Genomic DNA, 19,113 nt, shown 5'->3' on the forward strand with positions numbered 1-19,113 from the left:
TGCCGAATAGGATTCCTAATAAAGGTCATCTAAACTTGCCATGTTTTGCATGACATGCAGGGGATGGACAACAAAAAAAATGCAGTGATAATGAAATGAAATATATTGGTTGCTGCTATGTTTTCCTAACTGCTTGAACTGCTCGTAAAATAAGTCTAAGTCTGCAAGTTTCTTCAGATCTCTCAGTTTATTTCCATGTCTAGCTCTCTTCTATTCTTGCAACAAACAAACAAATACATGAGCGTATATAATTAAACAAGCATTGATGGTGCTATTATTCAATATGGAAGACTAAAAAACATGCACATACAGAAACATCATCCATATATATTTCATGTTTAGATGAAACTTTACATTGAGCTGTCCAGCCTGACAGGTCTGGAGCAACGAAACAAGATCCTACGTCAAATCACATGACGGCAACCCCTAACTCACATCCACTGCATTCAGGTAATAAAATAAACATGGTCTCCAATAAGTATGGAGTTAAACAGCTGCGTGATCATGGTGAGGTTTCAGGTCCATCTCCACCTGGTGAATTGTCCACTGCATGCCCTCCAGTTTCTGAAGCTCAACCAGGGTTAGCAATGATAACATGGAACATATGTTAAACTAATGGTAACGACACTGAGCCAGATTACCTTTACAATTTCATGGTACTGCCTTGCAATCACGTCGAAATGTGGATCAACACCCTGATACTCACGCAACCGCGAAACCTGACACAAGAACAAACATCAGAGCAAACAGTTAGCTGAAGGGACGAACACTGGGTTTCATGATTTCTTTTCAGATGGAATATTCACTGAGATGGCAGTATGACACCCATTCTTTCTTCAAACATGTAGTTAAGGCCTTGTTTAGTTCGCAAAATTTTTTGTTTTTGGGTACTGTAGCATTTCGTTTTTATTTGACAAACATTGTCCAATCACGGAGTAACTAGGCTCAGAAGATTCATCTCGCAAATTACAGGTAAACTGTGTAGTTAGTTTTTATTTTTGTCTATATTTAATGCTCCATGTATGCGACCAAAGATTCGATGTGACGGGGAATCTTGAAAATTTTTGCGAACTAAACAAGGCCTAAAAATGAAAAATACAGCATACCATATGCCCGGTTATTGTTATGTAACAGCATAAACTCTATCAGGTTAGATTAGCTACTGCAACAGGTTAATATTAAAATCATAGGTTGTCAGAACCCAAAACATATTTGCACATTTAACCTTCCTAAGATGGCCTTTGCTTAGTCATGAATGATTAATTATAACTTGGTGATGTCAACTACTTCATACAACCTCAAGGTATCAGTTAGTTTGTTTTTTCACTAAAATGTAGCTGCTAGGCATTGGCTCTTATGATTTGTACAGTTGAACTCTTTGTGAGCTGTAGCCACAATTTTTAGAGCTTTTCCTTGGCTGTTTATAGAACCAAACATTAGAAATATTACGAGAAGCAACATCATGTATCTTACTGCTTCATTGTAGGAATTGGATGCTTCTTTTGTGGCCTCTACAAGATATTTCCTGCAAAAGCAGTTAATATGTTACAAGGTCCTTCGCTGAAAACAAAAGGCACTCAACAAACCAAATCCATCTATGAATAACAAGTGCCACATAACTCAAAAAGTACATCCACTAAAAGATCAATTTCCTGAACTATACCTGATCCTGTGCAGTGCTGGTACTGTGTCCTTTGTGTAAGTGTCACGCAATAGATGATGTTCTAGATAGCTGGAATCAAAGTAAAAAAAGGCACAGTTAACCTAATCTTTGAATCCCTTAGCATTTGGAATCCAAAATATACATACAGAGAGAGAGAGAAGGGGAAATCGGCTATTTGAGTATAGAGTAACATCTGTTATACACTAATAATATGGTGACTGATGCGGGTGTCAACCTTAGTTTAGCATTCATCGTCCGACACCTTTTGATAAGCCAGGTCTTCTTCAGATCATCCTGTTAGACAATAAGAGACATGTTTACTTTAAAGAAGTTGAACCAGAGAACAGAATATGAGAATGCTTACAAATTGGTGCTGATGCTCCAATTTCTTGTCTTTAACAAACTGTATAAGCACGGCAAGAATTTGCTCCAGGACCTTTGGAATTCTCAGAACCATAACTAATTGGTTAGAAATACGAGAAATAATTTGTGCTAAGGTAAAGTGGGTGCACCTCGAAAAATTGAGCATTAGAAAAGACATACAAACATACATTATAATGTTCAGCAAATTTTCTATCCATTGAAGCAAGGTCCTCCAGTAGATGTGCCTCTTCCTTTTCTATCTCTTCGATGATTAACTTTACCCTGTCAAATGGGAAGTAAAAATCATGAGAAATACTTATCAGGGACGCCTGTCCAACTTCATCCTATCACAAGCGCCACGTTAGTTTCCAATTCCAAACAAGATGGAAAATTGGGCACTCATGCCAAGATAAGTTAGCTATGTAAATGGACAGGATTGCAGCAAAGAAGGGATGGTAAGATGGTATCAATACTAAATATGTGATTGGTACTGTAAGATAAGAAAGTCCACCTTTCTGGAAGCCTAGCACTTGAAATTTGGCTGATGGATGACGAATCTGCAGCAAAGATGTTAAGGTAAGACAGAATAATAACCAGAACCAGAATTTGGACTGTTCTCTCTCTCTCTCTCTCTGTCTCTTTTCAATTCTTCCACTAGTTTCAATAACTAACCCCTTTCATCCATAGCAAATAGATCAGCCAAAGCATCACACTTGGCTTCTAACCGGGCTTCAATCTCCCTAGCCAAAGTTCTCTGATAATCAACCATGTCCTGTAATCGACACAAAAGCAGATGCTTTCAAAGTTCAGGTGAAAGATTTTTTATATTCTTTCACTCATTGGCAAAAAGGGTAAAACTCATCATAGTCTAATAATTTGTTACAAAATAGTTTCGCACTTCTCAAGGTACATATCAGAATTACGTTCATCTACTCAAACAAGTAACAAGGTATGAATTGACCATTTAGGCCAAAAAAAAAGGTTCTTACCACAGACATGGCTGGCTGTTCTTGTTGCACTTGATAGAGATAATCAGACGTGATCCCAAGAAAACGGTCAGGAACACCACCAACTCCAGGTTCAACTGCATCTGAACTACCACTTCCATGTGCAGCAGCAACAGTCACCGCACTAGCAGTGCTGCTATAATTGTTGTAACTTGTCGAGATTGAACTTGAGCTGGGTGTCGCGCTTGTGAGGGTGCTATCGAATGAACTCCTTGAAAAGGTGCTCAGCTTTTCGATCTCCTGCTCATGGACCTCCCCATCCTGAGAGAGCAGTGGGAGCCTCAGCCTCTGCGCTGCCTCCGCCACGGCCAACCGGTGCTCCAAAGACTCGTACACCTGGATGAGAGGTTCAGAACCGACAGAGTGTAAGCTCGGTGACTGAATCAGAGTGTCATTTTTTTCTGGACAATTTCTTGATTACGGTGCTGAGTCAATTGAACCAACAATGAGGAATCTCTCCCGCTGTCTATCAATCGGTTATTACTGCCCACCCAGATCACTTCTGAAGATGTATTTGCACCAGTCAATGAAAAAAAATCCAAAGACTCTACACCTGGATCAGAGATTCAGAACTGGCATAGTAAGCTCAGTGACTGGGTGTCATTTTCGCTGATGTTCAATTTCTTGAATCTTGATTACGGTGCTAAGTCAATGGAACCAGCAATGAGGAATTCCACACTCTATTATTCAGCTAGTACTTCCCTCACCCAACTCGCATTTGAAGATGTACTTGCACCAGTGAATGAAAAACGAGGGAGTTGTCAGAGAGAAGCAGCAGAACCTGCGGGGAGCAGTTGAGCTTCTTGCCAGCACCGGGGCCGCCAGCCGCATGGTACTCCTCCACCATGGCCACCGCCTCCGCGTACACCGCCTACGGCATAGCATAGCATAGCAGAGCAGAGCAGAGCATAGCGCCACCAGATCTGATGAGAACCCGACAAGCAAAACCTAGAATGCAGATCCGACGAGACGGGGCGGGGGGTGAGGGTGACTCACCAGCGCCTCGAGATAGAGCGCGCGCTCCGCCGCGACCTCCTCGCGCGCCTGCGCCGGCACAGGGAAGTCAGGTGAGCAGCGGTTGGGGGAGGAGTGAGGAGCGTGCGTGCGTACCTGGAGGAGGTCGGAGTGCGCGGAGTTGGAGAGGAGGGACGCGTCCGGGGCGAGGTGGTGGCGCTGGAGCTGCTCCACCAGGTGCGCCACCTCCGGCGGCGGCGGCGGGAGGGACGCTGCCGCGGCCTTCGACATCGCGGGCGGCGGGCGGCCGGCGGAGGAATGGGGTTGGTTGCACGGTCGCGTTGGTTGGTTTGAATTGGGTGGGGCTCCCCTCGTGAGGTGGTGGTAGGTTGGTGGCCGTTGGATCGGCGAATGGACGGATCAAATCGCGGCCGGCTGATTACAAGAGAAGCTTGAAAGCCGGCTGTCGTGTGAGAAGCGGTCATAGGCGTTACTGTCACTGAAATGACCCATGGCCTTGCTGGTGACAAATTTTTTTGATTTTATTGATCGTTTAGGTTTATCAGCTGAATCTGTCAGCCGCCATTCAGCAGTATTTTCCTCTCACAATAAATCAGTGAAACGAACAATTATTTCACAAATTATAGATAAACTATACAATTAGTTATTTTTTATATTTATATTTTATATTTTATACATGTGCCTAAAGATTCGATGTGACAGCGAATCTTAAAAAAAAATTGAACTAAACAAGGCCTCGTGAAAATTACACAAAAGCACGTAGTTGACGAACATCAAAAGAAACTTAAAACAAAATGGGATGAGAAGAAAGTACGGGAAAAAAAAGTATATCCCATCTACCGTGGTTTTTTCTTGCCAGATTAGCACCTTAACGTCTTGTTTAGTTCCCAAAAATTTTAAGTTTTTGGCTACTGTAGCACTTTCGTTTTTATTTGACAAACATTGTCTAATTATAAAGTAACTAGACTTAAAAGATTCATCTCACAAATTACAGGTAAACTATGCAATTAGTTTTTATTTTTGTCTATATTTAAATGCTCCATGCATGCGACCAAAGATTCGATGTAACAGAAAATCTTGAAAATTTTTGCGAACTAAACAAGGCCACCAATCTGGCACCAAATAAGATAAGAACGTAATCGGCGCATCACATAATTGCTTTTAAAGTAAATAAATAAGCAACTCTAACAGTTTGCCAAAGAGGTTTGACATCCTTATTTTTTTTTTTGGCAAAAGAAAAAACTCCAATAATTTAGCAAAGGGGATTGGTATCTTTAACAAGTTAGCAAAAATTAGTCCTCCACGCGCACATATGCGCGCAACTTGTTCGCGCGGATCTACCACTCTTCACACCAAGTTCATATTCTGCTCGACGTGTTCATCGACGCCGGCGGCTGCTAGGTTCAGATATGGACTCTTCTGATTCTCTTCCACTTGGTTTGTGCAAGGCCTCTGCCGGTAGGGATTCGATAGAGTTAACCAAAGGCTTGGACGATGTCCTGATAGGGATTCGATAGGATTCACCAAGATCATCGACGGCGGCGGCCAGCACTAGCGAATAGCGATACACATATGGACACATCTAGTTTTTGGGATTTTTTTTTTTTATGACTCGTGCAAATGTGTAATCCTGGTACAACACATCTAGCTTCTGTCTATATAGTATATGATGTACCTGGCAGATGGAGGATGGACGCCCAGCAGTTGGCGACGTCAAGCTAGAACCACCTGCCAACGACGTGCTGGAGACCGGCCTGGTGACGGTCTGGCTCGGAGGTCCTCCTGCCCGGCTGGAGATCTGCCTGCCAGATCACCAAGCACGGTGATGTCTAGCTGGGAGGAGGATCTTGCCGCCGTGAGTAGGGAGAATACGAGAGGGCGGCGGCCTTTTGGCGCGGGTATGCCAAGGAACACGCGTGCAAAGAATGCTCCCGCGAGAAAATGCTTGTGGGCCCAATTTTGATTTTGCCAAGTAAATTATGGCAAACAATTGTAGATTGATCTTTTTTTCTTTGGCATAACGTTTGGGAAGTTGCCAAATTTTAAGGTTTGGGAGACCAAAAAAAAAATCTTAAACCACTGGAGTTGCTCTTACACTTAGGATAAAATTTGGGATATGATGGCGCCCCTGAAGAGGCGAGGTTTCTTTGTAGTTGAGTTACGATAACTTTATCAATATCAGTTAGGTCTGATACCACCGCTGGCTCACTCTGAGTTTCTATTTAGCATGGCTCCTCGTCGAGCTGCTCCTCTAGAGTCGAAGCCTAATTCATATATTCTCCTTAGTAAATAAAAATGACTCTGATTTTTAGAAAAGGGGTTTCCGTTTTAGAACATTTATTAGGCCTTGTTTAGTTCGCAAAATTTTTCAAGATTCCCCGTCACATCAAATCTTGCGGCACATGCATGGAGCATTAAATATAGATGAAAACAAAAACTATTTGCACAGTTCATCTGTAAACCGCGAGATGAATCTTTTGAGTCTAGTTACTCTATAATTGGACAATGTTTGTCAAATAAAAACGAAAGTGCTACAGTGCCGTTTTTCACCATTTTTTGCGAACTGAACAAGGCCTTAGTTCTCCAACTCTTCTGTTGCAATTGCGGCTGGAGCCGCATCAAACAACAGTAGGTGTTGAACCGTTTTCAACAACTTTGCACAAATCCAAAGATCCTAATCCTACCACAGTGGACAAAAAGGCAATGGAAAAGGAACTCAATTTTGTGCGAGCAACATCACTGTCTAGATAACGATACCATCACCATCATCATCAAAGGCGAGACGTGTGTGCATGATAAACGCACTACTAATTTCCAAATCCTTAGTGGCTTCCGTTGGTTCCACGTCACCAAAGACGAATGCATCAATAATCATGGCTGTTCTATGGCCTACACTAATCCACACACACAGTGCGTGTGCGTGTGGGCGGCCGTGTGCTATCACGACATCCAATGCTGCCGGAGCTGGACGACGACGACACGGTTAAAGACACGGCAGCTTTGCTTGTTCTCATTCCATTCCTCCACTGGAGCGCGAGCGAGTGATTAGGACTTGAGTCATCGCCATCAAGCATCAAGCATCAAGCCAAGCGCGTGAGCTCGTCGATTACGCGTGAGCTCGTCTCCCTCTGATCTGCTCTGCTCTGCTCCACTCGATTTCGTTATATTCCCCCATTCCCCTCGCACAAACTCTCTCCATCTGCTCTGCTCTGCTCCGCCTCCGAGCCCAATTCTTTCTGAGCCGGAGCCGGAACCGGAGGCGGAGACCCCCTGCCAGCGATGGAAGGCACCGTGCTGTGCGCGGCCAACCACGCGCCGCTCACGCCCATCAGCTTCCTCGAGCGCACCGCGCTCGTCTACCCCGACCGCCCCGCCGTCGTCGCCGCCGGCCACGCCGCCGCGCAGCCGCCGCCTCGCACCTGGCGGGAGACCCGGGACCGCTGCCTCCGCCTCGCCGCCGCGCTCGCGGGGCTCGGCGTCGCGCGCCGCGACGTGGTGAGTTTCCGACCGTTGCCTTCCTCTCCTCTGTTCTTCTTCCGCGCTACGCCACGGCCTACGCAGCGGTAGATTCGGGCATTGTTTTTACCTCCCTCTGGGCTCTGTCCAAGCATTCACTTTTACTGCTGTTGCTGTTCTTGATTGAAAAAAGGCTCCATTTTTTTTCCCTGGATGCGACTATGCGAGTAGGTAGATAGTGTTGTTCTTGCCCGAATTCATCGATTATTCGACCACCTGGAATTTGCTTGCGAATTGTACGTGCTCGGAGCGAATATCGTTTCATCAGTAAGAAGCTGCTGCTACTTAGTAGAGGTTCAGCAATCGAATCGAATTGGCCGATGATTCTCAACCGCAGCTGCCCCGTGCAGGTTGCGGTGTTCGCGCAGAACATTCCGGCCTTCTGCGAGCTCCACTTCGGCATTCCCATGGCCGGCGCCGTCATCTGCGCGCTCAACTCGCGCCTCGACGCCGGCATGGCGTCCGTGCTGCTGCAGCACTCGGAGGCCAAGGTCGTCTTTGTCGACGCCGCGCTGCTCGGCGTCGCGCGAGAAGCGCTCCGCCTCATCTCCCAGCAGGCCGCCGCCGCCAGAGCAAGCTGCAGGGTGCCCACCGTGGTGCTAATCAACGAGGTCCTCGACGAGCCGCTGTCGGCGGCAACAGGAGACAACAAAATCCCAGGCGTCGATCGGTGCTACGAGTACGAGGCCCTCCTCAGCAGCAGCAGCAGCTGCAATCCAGAGGAGTTCTTGATCCGGTGGCCGGTCGACGAGAACGAGCCCATCGCGCTCAACTACACGTCGGGGACGACGTCGCGGCCCAAGGGCGTGGTGTACACCCACCGCGGGGCGTACCTGAACACGCTGGCGTCCGTGCTGCTCAACGACATGACGGCGCTGCCGGTCTACCTGTGGACGGTGCCCATGTTCCACTGCAACGGGTGGTGCCTGGTGTGGGGCGTGGCGGCGCAGGGCGGCACCAACGTGTGCCTCCGCAAGGTCACCTCCGCCGCCATCTTCGCCGCCGTCGCGGCGCACAGGGTCACGCACATGGGCGGCGCGCCGACCGTGCTGAACATGGTGGTCAACGCCACGGCGGAGGAGAGGCGGCCTCTGAAAGCGGGCGGGAAGCCGGTGACGGTGATGACGGGCGGCGCGCCGCCGCCACCACAGGTGCTGTTCCGGATGGAGGAGCTGGGGTTCCTGGTGATCCACTCGTACGGGCTGACGGAGACGTACGGTCCGGCCACGGTGTGCACGTGGCGGCCGGAGTGGGACGCGCTGCCGGCAGCGGAGCGCGCGGCGATCAAGTCCCGGCAGGGGCTCCACCACCTGGGTCTAGAGGTGGACGTGAAGGACCCGGCGACGATGGCGAGCGTGCCCGCCGACGGGCGCACCATGGGGGAAGTCATGTTCCGTGGCAACACGGTGATGAGCGGGTACTACAAGGACGCGGCGGCGACGGCGGAGGCCATGGCGGGCGGGTGGCTACGTTCCGGAGACCTCGCGGTGCGGCACGCCGGCGACGGGTACGTGAAGATCCTGGACCGGTCCAAGGACATCATCATCTCGGGCGGGGAGAACATCAGCACCATCGAGGTGGAGGCGGCGCTGTTCGCGCACCCGGCCGTGGCGGAGGCCGCCGTGGTCGGGCGGCCCGACGAGTACTGGGGCGAGACGCCGTGCGCGTTCGTGACGCTCAAGGAGGGCAAGGACGTGGGCGCGGAGGAGGTCATGGCGTTCTGCCGCGCCCGGCTGCCCCGGTACATGGCGCCACGGACGGTGGTGTTCGTGGCCGAGCTGCCTAAGACGGCGACGGGGAAGGTGCAGAAGTTCGCGCTCCGGGAACAGGCCAAGGCCATGGGCAGCATCTCCGGGTCCAGCTCCAAGAAGCCGGGAGGGTCAGGGGTAGCAGGGACGAGGAGCAAGCTCTGAACTCGCGTGTCCCATCACTGTCGCCATTGATGGAGACATGGAGTCAGTGCATCAACAACTCGTCGTCGTCTCATGACTTTTACCCGAACCGTGCGGCATGTGCAACGATTCTTGCTTGCACAACCTGATTCATTGTTTCAGTAATAATGTATAGTAATAATCTTCATCAATTATCTTAATAAAAAATGGAGGTGCATTTGAAAACGAATGGCACTGGCATCGTTGGCGTCATTGGTTTAGGGTCTGGTTCCTCTTGATTCTTTTTTAACGCATATCACATTAAATGTTTAGACATATATAAAAATTATCAAATATAGTATTTACAAAACTAAAACATAACTAGAGAGCAATTTGCGAGATAGATTTTTAAACATATTTAGTCCAATAGTTACCAAATAAAATAAAAATATTATAATACCTAATAAACTTTAACACATCAATCAAACACCCCTAAATTATGTTTGTGTTGTATCATTGTGTGTGTCCCATTCTGACCTTGCCCTGGTGGCCTGGTGCTTGTGTAGTTGCCTGGCATATGCATACCACGTGGTCACTCCATTTCTTCACCACTTCCTGTACAGCAAGCACTTCGATCGATCCAATCTCCTCCTCAGTTTTATAATTTCTCGAACCTCTCTTTGGCGCACTTAGAGCAAGTTTAATAATATATCCTACGGTTGTAAAGTTTTTTTTAGCCTTCTTCCAGTCCACTCATACAATAGTTAGTTGTTCATTATTAATATATGGTCCACTTATCTCTCTCACAAAGTTTCTTTGTCTAAGCTGACTGTAAGCTTACAGCCTGCTTCTCCTCTCTTCTCTCCTCCACCTTAGCATTTAGCCGGCTTACAACCCACTATAATATTTGCTCTTATTGTGCAGTCACATCGACACCCTTTCTACGCGCGGTGGCTATTTTCTAACAGGCCTGTTTGGATAATTAAGACTAGTGATTAGTCCAATTAGTTAAGTTCTATGAACTAGTGAACTAAACAACTAGTTGGTTTTGACTAATTGTTAGGCTAATCACTAGTCCACCTGTTTGGAACCTCAGGGACTAAACTTTCGTCTAGTTGTTAGTCTATGGGATCCAAACAGGCCCTTAGCGTGCATCGTTAGTTGCCTTGGATCTCTTCAGCATAGGGGCTCTTTGGTTGCCTTGGATCTCTTTAGCATAAGTACTCTTTGGGGTTTTCCTTTGAATTGGATCACACTTCACATTTGGTGCCTTGGATCTCCACCATTGGATGTGAGTGGTGATAACGCAAATGAGAGATAAATACTATTCTCTCTCTCTCTCTCTCTCTCGCATTGCATCCATCCACATGTACTTCCAATGATGATGGGATAAGAACATATGCCTATGATGCTTCTTGTAATAGTAAAAGAGAAACAACAGATATACGTTGGCAATGGCGCGGATGCAATAACCCAAGAATATACCACACGCCCTCGATTTATTCACACTTCATGTATGGGTTCATCAACTCAATCTCTCAGTGCTTATAATTAGTTTATAAGTCAAATTTAAAATTCTTTGATCCTCCAAGTTCTTAGAATGTCTTGTAGTTTAGGGCATTGTTTAGTTCCTGAAGTTTTTTTTTTCAAAAGACCTAAAAACACAAAACCTTGAGCAGCCCACTAAAATTCTAACACCAAAATTTTTTGGTTTTGGTGTTTACTTCCCAAAAAAAATTGCGAAATTTTTCAGATTCCCTATAGATAAAAAAAAGTAATTACACAGTTTATATGTAATTTACGAGATGAATCTTTTGAGCCTAATTATTCTATTATTGGACAATATTTGTCAAATACAAACAAAAGTGCTACAGTGTCCATTTTGCAAAAAAAAAAAGAACTAAACAAGGCCTTAATGTCCCTATTTAATTTTGTAAAAAGTTTATGGCCAAAATATTTTGGGCATGTTTACTTCAAAATGCAAAATAGCAAATTTTTTTTGCATTTGGCCCAAAATATTTTGGAACTAAGGCCTTGTTTAGTTCCTCAAAAATTTTGCAAAATTTTTCAGATTCCCCGTCACATCGAATCTTTAGACGTATGCATGAAGTATTAAATATAGATGAAAATAAAAACTAATTACACAGTTTGGTCGGAATTGAGGAGACGAATCTTTTAAGCCTTGTTAGTCCATAATTGAACAATATTTGTCAAATACAAACGAAATTGCTACTATTCCTATTTTGCAAATTTTTTTGGAAGTAAACAAGGCCTAAGAATGGAGGGAGTAATAGTGAAGCCGCATGGGCTATTGTAGTTCTAGTGAAATGTCTTGTACTTCCTTTTGATGGATATCTCCTGCCGTGTCTTTGACCTTTTGGGTCCTTTTTGTGTTGTGCACCTGTCATGAAACTCGTAACCCAGCACACGCTCAAACTTTGCTTTCTAGTAGCAAAACGAACGGTCTTTGCTTTTGAACACAAATCCAAAGTAGCGGCGCCCTCGTCCAGTTTTGTTGCCTAGTGGTGGCTCACCACTAACGCCTCTGTTTGGGGCTGTCAGGGTCATCAGGTGGTGCTTCCACCTGCGATGACCTATGATTTTTTTTAGACAGTACGAAGTATTTTCACGAATAAGGTCTTGTTTAGTTACATGTGAAAAATCTAAAACTTTTTCAAGAATGAGTGCATTAAATATAGATAAAAAAGTAACTAATTACACAGTTTATCTGTAATTTACAATACGAATCTTTTAAACCTAATTAGTATATGATTTGACAATAATTATCAAATACAAATAAAAGTCCTATAATATCTAAAAACTTTTCATCAAAAAACTAAACAAGGTCAAAGTATTGAACTTTACTTATCAGAAGAAGCAGAACTGATTGGATCAATTTGCTCCAAGAGATACAAAAAGCACACGTCCTAATCCTACGCGGAGCGATTGGATAGAGACGCACTTCAATAACATCTTAGGCCAGGAGATATAAAATCTGGGCGCATGGCCCAGTGCAGGTGAGTGGTGTGCACGAATGCATGGCGCCCCCATTTGGACATTGCCCATGAGTAATGGAGTGGAATGAAATGGGTTAATCTACCACCACTTTATTTATCATATGCTAATTATTTTTTGATTTTGCCGCGCTGACCGTTTATATTTAATATTTCATACATATGCCAAAAGATTGGATGCGACAAAGAATCAGTTGCAAAAAAATTGCAAAATAGACACAGTAATATTTTAGTTTGTATTTGACAAATATTGTCCAATCATAGACTAACTAGGCTCAAAATTACAGACAAACTGATGTTTCATGCATGTGACACAAGATTTGATATGACGGTGAATCTTGAAAATTTTTGCAAAAGAATCTTGATAAGTGACTTATCAAGAAATATGTCATGACATAATGAAAAAAAACTGACTTATCGGCGCTAGCGATCGAGCATCAAGACACAGGTAAAGTAAAATTTACCTTTGGCACATATGCCCTCGCAACGTGGATTATAGGATCTGCTTTAAGATTCGTACCAAACAAAAGAGGACACAAATCTCATAGCGAATCATGTGGTCCACAACAGAGGGCATGTGTGACAAAGCGTCAGGCACGTTCACACCATTGATAAGTCAATAACTTTCAGCAACCCGACCGAAGCAAGTAAACAGAGAGAAAAAGAAAAGAAAATAAACCACGTACACGAGCTATGCCGACACGAGGCATGGGCATGAGCATGATCCTTGTCCTCGTCTTCGTGGTGACGATCGGCGCGGCAAGCGACGAGGCGGCGCTGCTAGCATTCAAGGCCGGCCTGAGCTCAGGCGCGCTGGCCTCGTGGAACAGCAGCAGCAGCTCCAGCTCCGGCGGCTTCTGCAGATGGCACGGCGTGGCGTGCAGCCGCCGCAGGCCGACGCGCGTGGTGGCGCTGAGCCTGCCCTCCAGCAACCTGGCCGGCACGCTCTCGCCGGCCATCGGGAACCTCACCTTCCTGCGGGTGCTCGACCTGTCCTCCAACGGTCTCCACGGGGAGATCCCCGAGAGCGTCGGCCGTCTCCGGCGTCTCAGGGCCCTCAACATGAGCCGCAACCACATCTCCGGCGCGCTCCTGGCCAACCTCTCCTCCTGCGTCAGCTTGACGGACCTGCGCCTCCACCACAACCAGCTCGGCGGGCGCATACCGGCGGATCTCGGTACCACGCTAACTCGGCTCCAGATTCTTGTGCTGCGAAACAACAGCCTGACAGGACCAATTCCGGCCTCTCTGGCCAACCTGTCGTCGCTTCGGTACCTCCTGGTGGATATCAACCACCTGGGTGGCCCGATCCCAGCAGGCATCGGCAGCATCGCCGGCCTGCAGCAACTTGGTCTGGTAGACAACAGCCTCAGCGGCGTGCTTCCACCTTCCCTGTGGAATCTGTCGTCGCTGGTGCAACTCGAAGTGAACTACAACATGCTGCACGGCAGCATCCCTCCTGACATCGGCGACAAGTTGCCGACCATACAATTCCTTTGGCTGAACAGCAACAGGTTCAGTGGAGCAATCCCTTCCTCTCTCTCCAATCTTTCAGCACTCGTAAGTCTGGACCTCTCGGAAAACAACTTCACTGGCCTTGTGCCTCCCACCTTTGGGTGTCGGAGTGGGAAGCTGCACTCGCTTGAGATTCTCTTCTTGGGAGGAAACCAGCTTGAGGCAGACAACAGCAAGGGTTGGGAATTTATCACATCGCTAGCAAACTGCAGCCAGCTCCAAGAACTCACTCTCAGCAACAACTATTTCAGTGGGCAGCTGCCAAGGTCAATTGTAAACCTGTCATCGACAATGCAAATGCTCTATCTGCACAATAACCGGCTCTCCGGGAGCATCCCAGAGGATATGGGTAACTTGATCGGCTTGAACCTGCTCTCTCTGGGGATAAACTCCATATCTGGTGTGATACCGGAAAGCTTTGGGAAGCTAACAAACTTGGCTACGCTTGACCTGCACAACACTAGCTTGTCAGGCCTCATACCATCTTCTGCTGTTGGGAATCTTACGAATCTGGTTTTCCTAGATGCATACAACTCAAATTTTGGAGGTCCCATTCCAGCGAGCCTTGGGAAGCTACAGAAATTGTACTATCTGGATCTGTCACACAACCGTCTTAACGGCTCCATCCCAAAGGAGATCCTAGAGCTGCCTTCGCTTTCTTCGTTACTGGACTTGTCAGCCAATTTTCTCTCCGGACCCATTCCATCAGAAGTCGGTACCTTGGCTAACCTAAACACCTTGAGTCTGTCAGGGAACCAGCTCAGTGGCAACATACCTGACAGCATAGGAGACTGCGAGGTCCTGGAATTCCTTTTGCTTGACAGCAACTCGCTCCAGGGAGGCATACCTCAATCTTTGACCAAGCTGAAAGGGCTCAACACACTTAACCTAACCATGAACAGCCTATCTGGTAGGATCCCTGATGCCCTGGGTAGCATTGGCAATCTGCAACAGTTGGGTCTAGCGCACAACAATTTCTCCGGACCAGTCCCGGAAACCCTGCAGAATCTGAAACTGCTGGGGAACTTAGATGTGTCGTTCAATAATTTGCAAGGCAAGTTACCGGATGAGGGTGTTTTCAGAAACCTGACCTATGCAGCGGTTGAGGGGAATGACGGGTTGTGTGGTGGGATACCAAGCCTTCAATTGTCTCCATGCCCCACTCTTGCTGCAAATATGAACAAAAAACGGTGGCACAGGATTCTTAAAATAGCTCTGCCGATCGCAGGAGCAGTAGTCATGGCATTTGTTTTGGCTGTTGTTCTTATTCTGGTACGCCAAAACAAGCTGAAACAAAGACAAAACAGACAAGCGACATCAGTGGTTAATGATGAACAGTATCAGAGAGTTTCGTATTACACATTGTCAAGAGGAACTAACGGATTTTCAGAAGCTAACTTGCTTGGCAAAGGAAGATACGGTTCTGTTTATAGATGTACCTTAGAAGAGGAAGGTGCAACTGCAACCGTAGCTGTTAAAGTGTTCAACCTTCAGCAATCAGGATCTTCAAGGAGTTTCGAGGCTGAGTGTGAGACTCTGAGAAGAGTACGCCATCGCTGTCTCCTAAAGATTGTCACTTGTTGCTCGAGTGTTGATCCACAAGGTGAAGAGTTCAAGGCGTTAGTTTTTGAGTTCATGCCCAATGGTAGCTTAGATGATTGGATCAATCCGCAGTCGAGTAATCTCACTCCAGAAAATACCCTCAGTCTTTCACAAAGACTTTGCATAGCTGCTGATATCTTCGATGCACTTGACTACCTTCACAACCACAGCCAGCCACCAATCATCCATTGCGACCTGAAGCCAAGCAATATTCTTCTTGCAGAAGACATGACAGCTAAAATTGGCGATTTTGGCATATCAAGAATCCTACCTTTAAGTACAATAGTAAAAACTATGCAAAATTCACAAAGCTCAATTGGAATCAGAGGCTCCATAGGTTATATTGCACCAGGTAATTGAAAATATTGCGGCATTGCTGTCTTTATTTCCTCCTCTCACCTTTGCCATAATTTTGGCAAAGGCAACAGTATAACTATATATATGTTTGCAAATATTGCAGAGTATGCTGAAGGTTGTGCGGTTTCTGGACTAGGTGATATTTACAGCCTAGGAATATTGTTGCTTGAAATGTTCACGGGAAGGAGCCCTACTGATGACATGTTCAAGGATACCCTGGACCTGCACAGGTTTGCTGCAGCTGCTGTTCCTGACAAAGCCTTGGAGATAGCTGATCAAACAATCTGGCTGCATGAAGGAGCAGATGATAATGAAGACGTGATCCATGAAAGGATAACAAGTATGGTTCGGCAGTGTTTGGGGTCTGTCCTTAGGCTTGGCATATCCTGCTCAAAGCAACAGCCCAGAGAGCGTGTGTTGCTAGCAGATGCTGTGACAGAGATCCATTCAATCAGGGATGGGTATCTCAGATCTCGCTCGATGATAGCAATGAGCAGTGAAGCACTCAAATCAAAGGTTTAGCATGCATTATTTGTAGTACTCAGTAATGGCATCGGAGGTATATACCTGACCGGTGTTGTTATTAGTTACAAGTAATATTAATCAACTAAAGCATTGATGACTGCCTTTGTCAAAGATTTTTTTTTTTTGAAGGATACTTGTCAAAGATTTATGTACAAAGAATGTTCAACAATTATGCCCACCAAATATTAGTAAACTAAAGGCAATGTTTGGATCCATTGTGATTATAATAATCAGCTAAAATAATCTAATTGTGATCCAAACATATTACAGTAATTCAATAATCCAACTGAGACCTGCTTTTTGGAGATTATGGGTATTTCTCGCTTGAACAGTTGAACCAACTGTAAACCACCACAATAATCCAGGAATCCAAATACTACGATATTATAGTCCATAATTCAGATTATAATCCTATAGATAACTGAGATTACAATAGATCCCAACATGACCTAATAATAAATTAAATAATCAAGTGAAGAACAGTAAATAATAAAAGGCACTAGAAACCACCCGCACTGCCATGCACCTATCTGTGTCTGACCAGCCTATGATGTAAGTCTCATATATAAAATGATCCATATTACTCTAAAGACTACCTTTGAGTTCAGACTAACAATCTATGTGGTAGCTTCACAATGTTGTTCTTTAGAAACTTAATAGCATTGCCCATGCTGATTGAAAGAGGCGTGCACTCAATAACAAATGACAATAACTGTTGTTTTTTGAAGTATGATATCTGTAGAGCTTTATTTGGAGGTGTGCTTAAATTTTCACAACTGCTATTCACACATCTGATGGAGTGAAAACTATCTCTACTTTTCAGTTTTATTTTTTTCTTAGCTATATAATGCTAATTGGAATATGAAACTCCGACAGCTGCCATTCAAACATATGGTTATTCAGATTTTTTTATATAAAAAAATCAGCATATTTTTGAATGAATGGTGTAGTTAGATGTAGCTGAGACTTAATATGGCGGCACAAAAATATATAAAGATGAGACCATGCTTGAAGATATACATATTTCAGCATGCAAGTATTGGAGTCTAACCTCTAGTAAAGCCTAGGTGGTTAGACAAGTCATTCATACTTCACCAAATAGTTATTTTTCTAGTTCTCAGAACAACCAAAAATTAAAGATATAAATAATTAAAAAAAATGAATCCAGCTATGCATACTAGTTTTTCCTTGCCTAAATGGTAACTTATTATGAACAGCATAAAACTTAATAAACAGGTATCACCCATGCTCCAATAAGCAATGTACTCTGTTGTAATTTATTTATGGTGTGAGCTCATTGATTACTCCCAAATAGGAAGTAGTAATAACATCATTAGATCACTAAATTGGATATGTAGTCAGCTTAGCTTTCTCTCCCCAATCGAACAAAGTTGGGACATAATTGAGGAGAGCTGCATTTGTGCCTGAGAAATAGAGGGCTAAAACAAGATGATGAGCACACCATTTGTGGATTGAGGAACTGAGACACCATGAGAAGCGGTGCGTGGAGAGACGGTTTGTGCATCGATAGAAGCTCGATGTCCAGCCGCGCTGATAGTTACCATCCCAACAATTGCGCTGAAATTATTGAACTCATGTCAATCTCTGTACAACTGATAGTGATAGAGATGGGGACTACACGGAATCAGCAACCAAATACTGATGAACTAAGGGGGGAAAAAGGTGCATACCTTGTGGCTTGTGCCCGTTTCACCGAACAAGTTGAGTGCATCATCCATGAAAGCATCCACACCGGCGTTGATGTCGATGATGGCCAGCAACGGGGAGCACATGGCAGCAAGAGCTGGCACGGAGGCTGGAAATGCCGTTGCTATCGGATTTCAGGCCTTTGGCGGCCCTTTCCACGTGACGCAGGCGGGACGCGCGAGGAGCCTGCCCGCCAACACCGGGAGCAGGGGCGGCCACGACCACGGCCACGGCACGGCGCAACGCCCGCGGGAGGAGGCAGCGACTGCTCCCGAGCTCGGGGACGAGGCCGACAGGGGTGCGGCTGGAGTCGGAGAGGCGGCGGTCGTCGAGGTGGCGCAACTGGTAGGAGAGCGGGAAGGGGTGTTGGTGGTGGGTGGTACGCTTCCATCTCCGTATCGCTGGATAACTGCAGCCCGCCGTCCGCAGCATTCGTTAAGCTCCGCCACCGCCGGCAGGCGTAGGGAAGCCTTGGTGGCGAGCAGGGAAGAGGGCAGGGGTTGAGGCGGACGCCTAGTCGTCCGCTATGGGGCTGCCGAGCATTTCCGAGCGTCTGGTTTCGCGGCTAGCCGCAGGAGAAGGCGGCGCATGAGCACGAACGAGGCGGATGTTTTTTTTAAAAAAAAAGAAAATATTCGTATTATTATTAGTTTATTACCCATCTTAAATTATAAAAAACGTTTAACTTTCTTTTACTCTAAAATTTGACCCCTTATCTTATTTCAAAATTTGTATAAAATAGTATTTCTTTTATTATGGGTTAGTTTATTAATAAAAATTTATCAGTAGTGACTTAAATTTAATTTTGTTTGTACAAATTTTTTAAATAAGATGAGTGGTCAAATTTAAGATTAAAAAAATCAAACGTCTAGGTTTAATTACAATATTACTAGCATCTGGGCTTTCCATTGGCCATCATGTCCTTATCAGCATTTGAACAGCCGTTAAGCTCGGCCACGTCAGTTCCGTTCTAGCCTTTTTCGCCGGCCTATCCGGAC

General features: G+C 45.6%; 3 protein-coding genes across 3 annotated transcripts; 2 read left to right on the plus strand and 1 right to left on the minus strand.

The window, feature by feature from the left end:
• LOC8085217 (AUGMIN subunit 4) lies at positions 249–4,349 on the minus strand. The gene is made up of 13 exons (XM_002453149.2): positions 4,144–4,349; positions 4,030–4,077; positions 3,815–3,904; positions 3,016–3,369; positions 2,699–2,798; positions 2,538–2,583; positions 2,215–2,308; positions 2,028–2,099; positions 1,899–1,957; positions 1,664–1,732; positions 1,474–1,525; positions 642–719; positions 249–564 (listed from the first exon to the last, which is right to left on the minus strand). Exons 1-13 carry the CDS (start codon positions 4,276–4,278, stop codon positions 487–489), a joined length of 1,275 nt encoding a protein of 424 aa, XP_002453194.1. The 5' UTR covers positions 4,279–4,349; the 3' UTR covers positions 249–486.
• LOC8068239 (probable acyl-activating enzyme 1, peroxisomal) lies at positions 6,939–9,645 on the plus strand. The gene is made up of 2 exons (XM_002451356.2): positions 6,939–7,503; positions 7,875–9,645. Exons 1-2 carry the CDS (start codon positions 7,288–7,290, stop codon positions 9,435–9,437), a joined length of 1,779 nt encoding a protein of 592 aa, XP_002451401.1. The 5' UTR covers positions 6,939–7,287; the 3' UTR covers positions 9,438–9,645.
• LOC8085218 (receptor kinase-like protein Xa21) lies at positions 12,171–16,623 on the plus strand. The gene is made up of 2 exons (XM_002451357.2): positions 12,171–15,878; positions 15,987–16,623. Exons 1-2 carry the CDS (start codon positions 13,103–13,105, stop codon positions 16,403–16,405), a joined length of 3,195 nt encoding a protein of 1,064 aa, XP_002451402.1. The 5' UTR covers positions 12,171–13,102; the 3' UTR covers positions 16,406–16,623.

Source organism: Sorghum bicolor, chromosome 4 (assembly GCF_000003195.3).
Source record: "Sorghum bicolor cultivar BTx623 chromosome 4, Sorghum_bicolor_NCBIv3, whole genome shotgun sequence".
Classification (NCBI taxonomy): Eukaryota; Viridiplantae; Streptophyta; class Magnoliopsida; order Poales; family Poaceae; genus Sorghum; species Sorghum bicolor.

What these genes read in the sequence shown, in the direction of transcription:
- LOC8085217 (XM_002453149.2), bottom strand. Translation starts at nt 4,278, where the DNA reads ATGTCGAAGGCCGCGGCAGCGTCCCTCCCGCCGCCGCCGCCGGAGGTG. An exon ending in CGCTCTATCTCGAGGCGCTG is followed by an intron (nt 3,905 to 4,029) that starts GTGAGTCACCCT and finishes GCTATGCCGTAG; the next exon opens with GCGGTGTACGCGGAGGCGGT. An exon ending in ACGATGAATGCTAAACTAAG is followed by an intron (nt 1,733 to 1,898) that starts GTTGACACCCGC and finishes CTTTGATTCCAG; the next exon opens with CTATCTAGAACATCATCTAT.
- LOC8085218 (XM_002451357.2), top strand. Translation starts at nt 13,103, where the DNA reads ATGCCGACACGAGGCATGGGCATGAGCATGATCCTTGTCCTCGTCTTC. An exon ending in CATAGGTTATATTGCACCAG is followed by an intron (nt 15,879 to 15,986) that starts GTAATTGAAAAT and finishes CAAATATTGCAG; the next exon opens with AGTATGCTGAAGGTTGTGCG.
- LOC8068239 (XM_002451356.2), top strand. Translation starts at nt 7,288, where the DNA reads ATGGAAGGCACCGTGCTGTGCGCGGCCAACCACGCGCCGCTCACGCCC. An exon ending in GCGTCGCGCGCCGCGACGTG is followed by an intron (nt 7,504 to 7,874) that starts GTGAGTTTCCGA and finishes TGCCCCGTGCAG; the next exon opens with GTTGCGGTGTTCGCGCAGAA.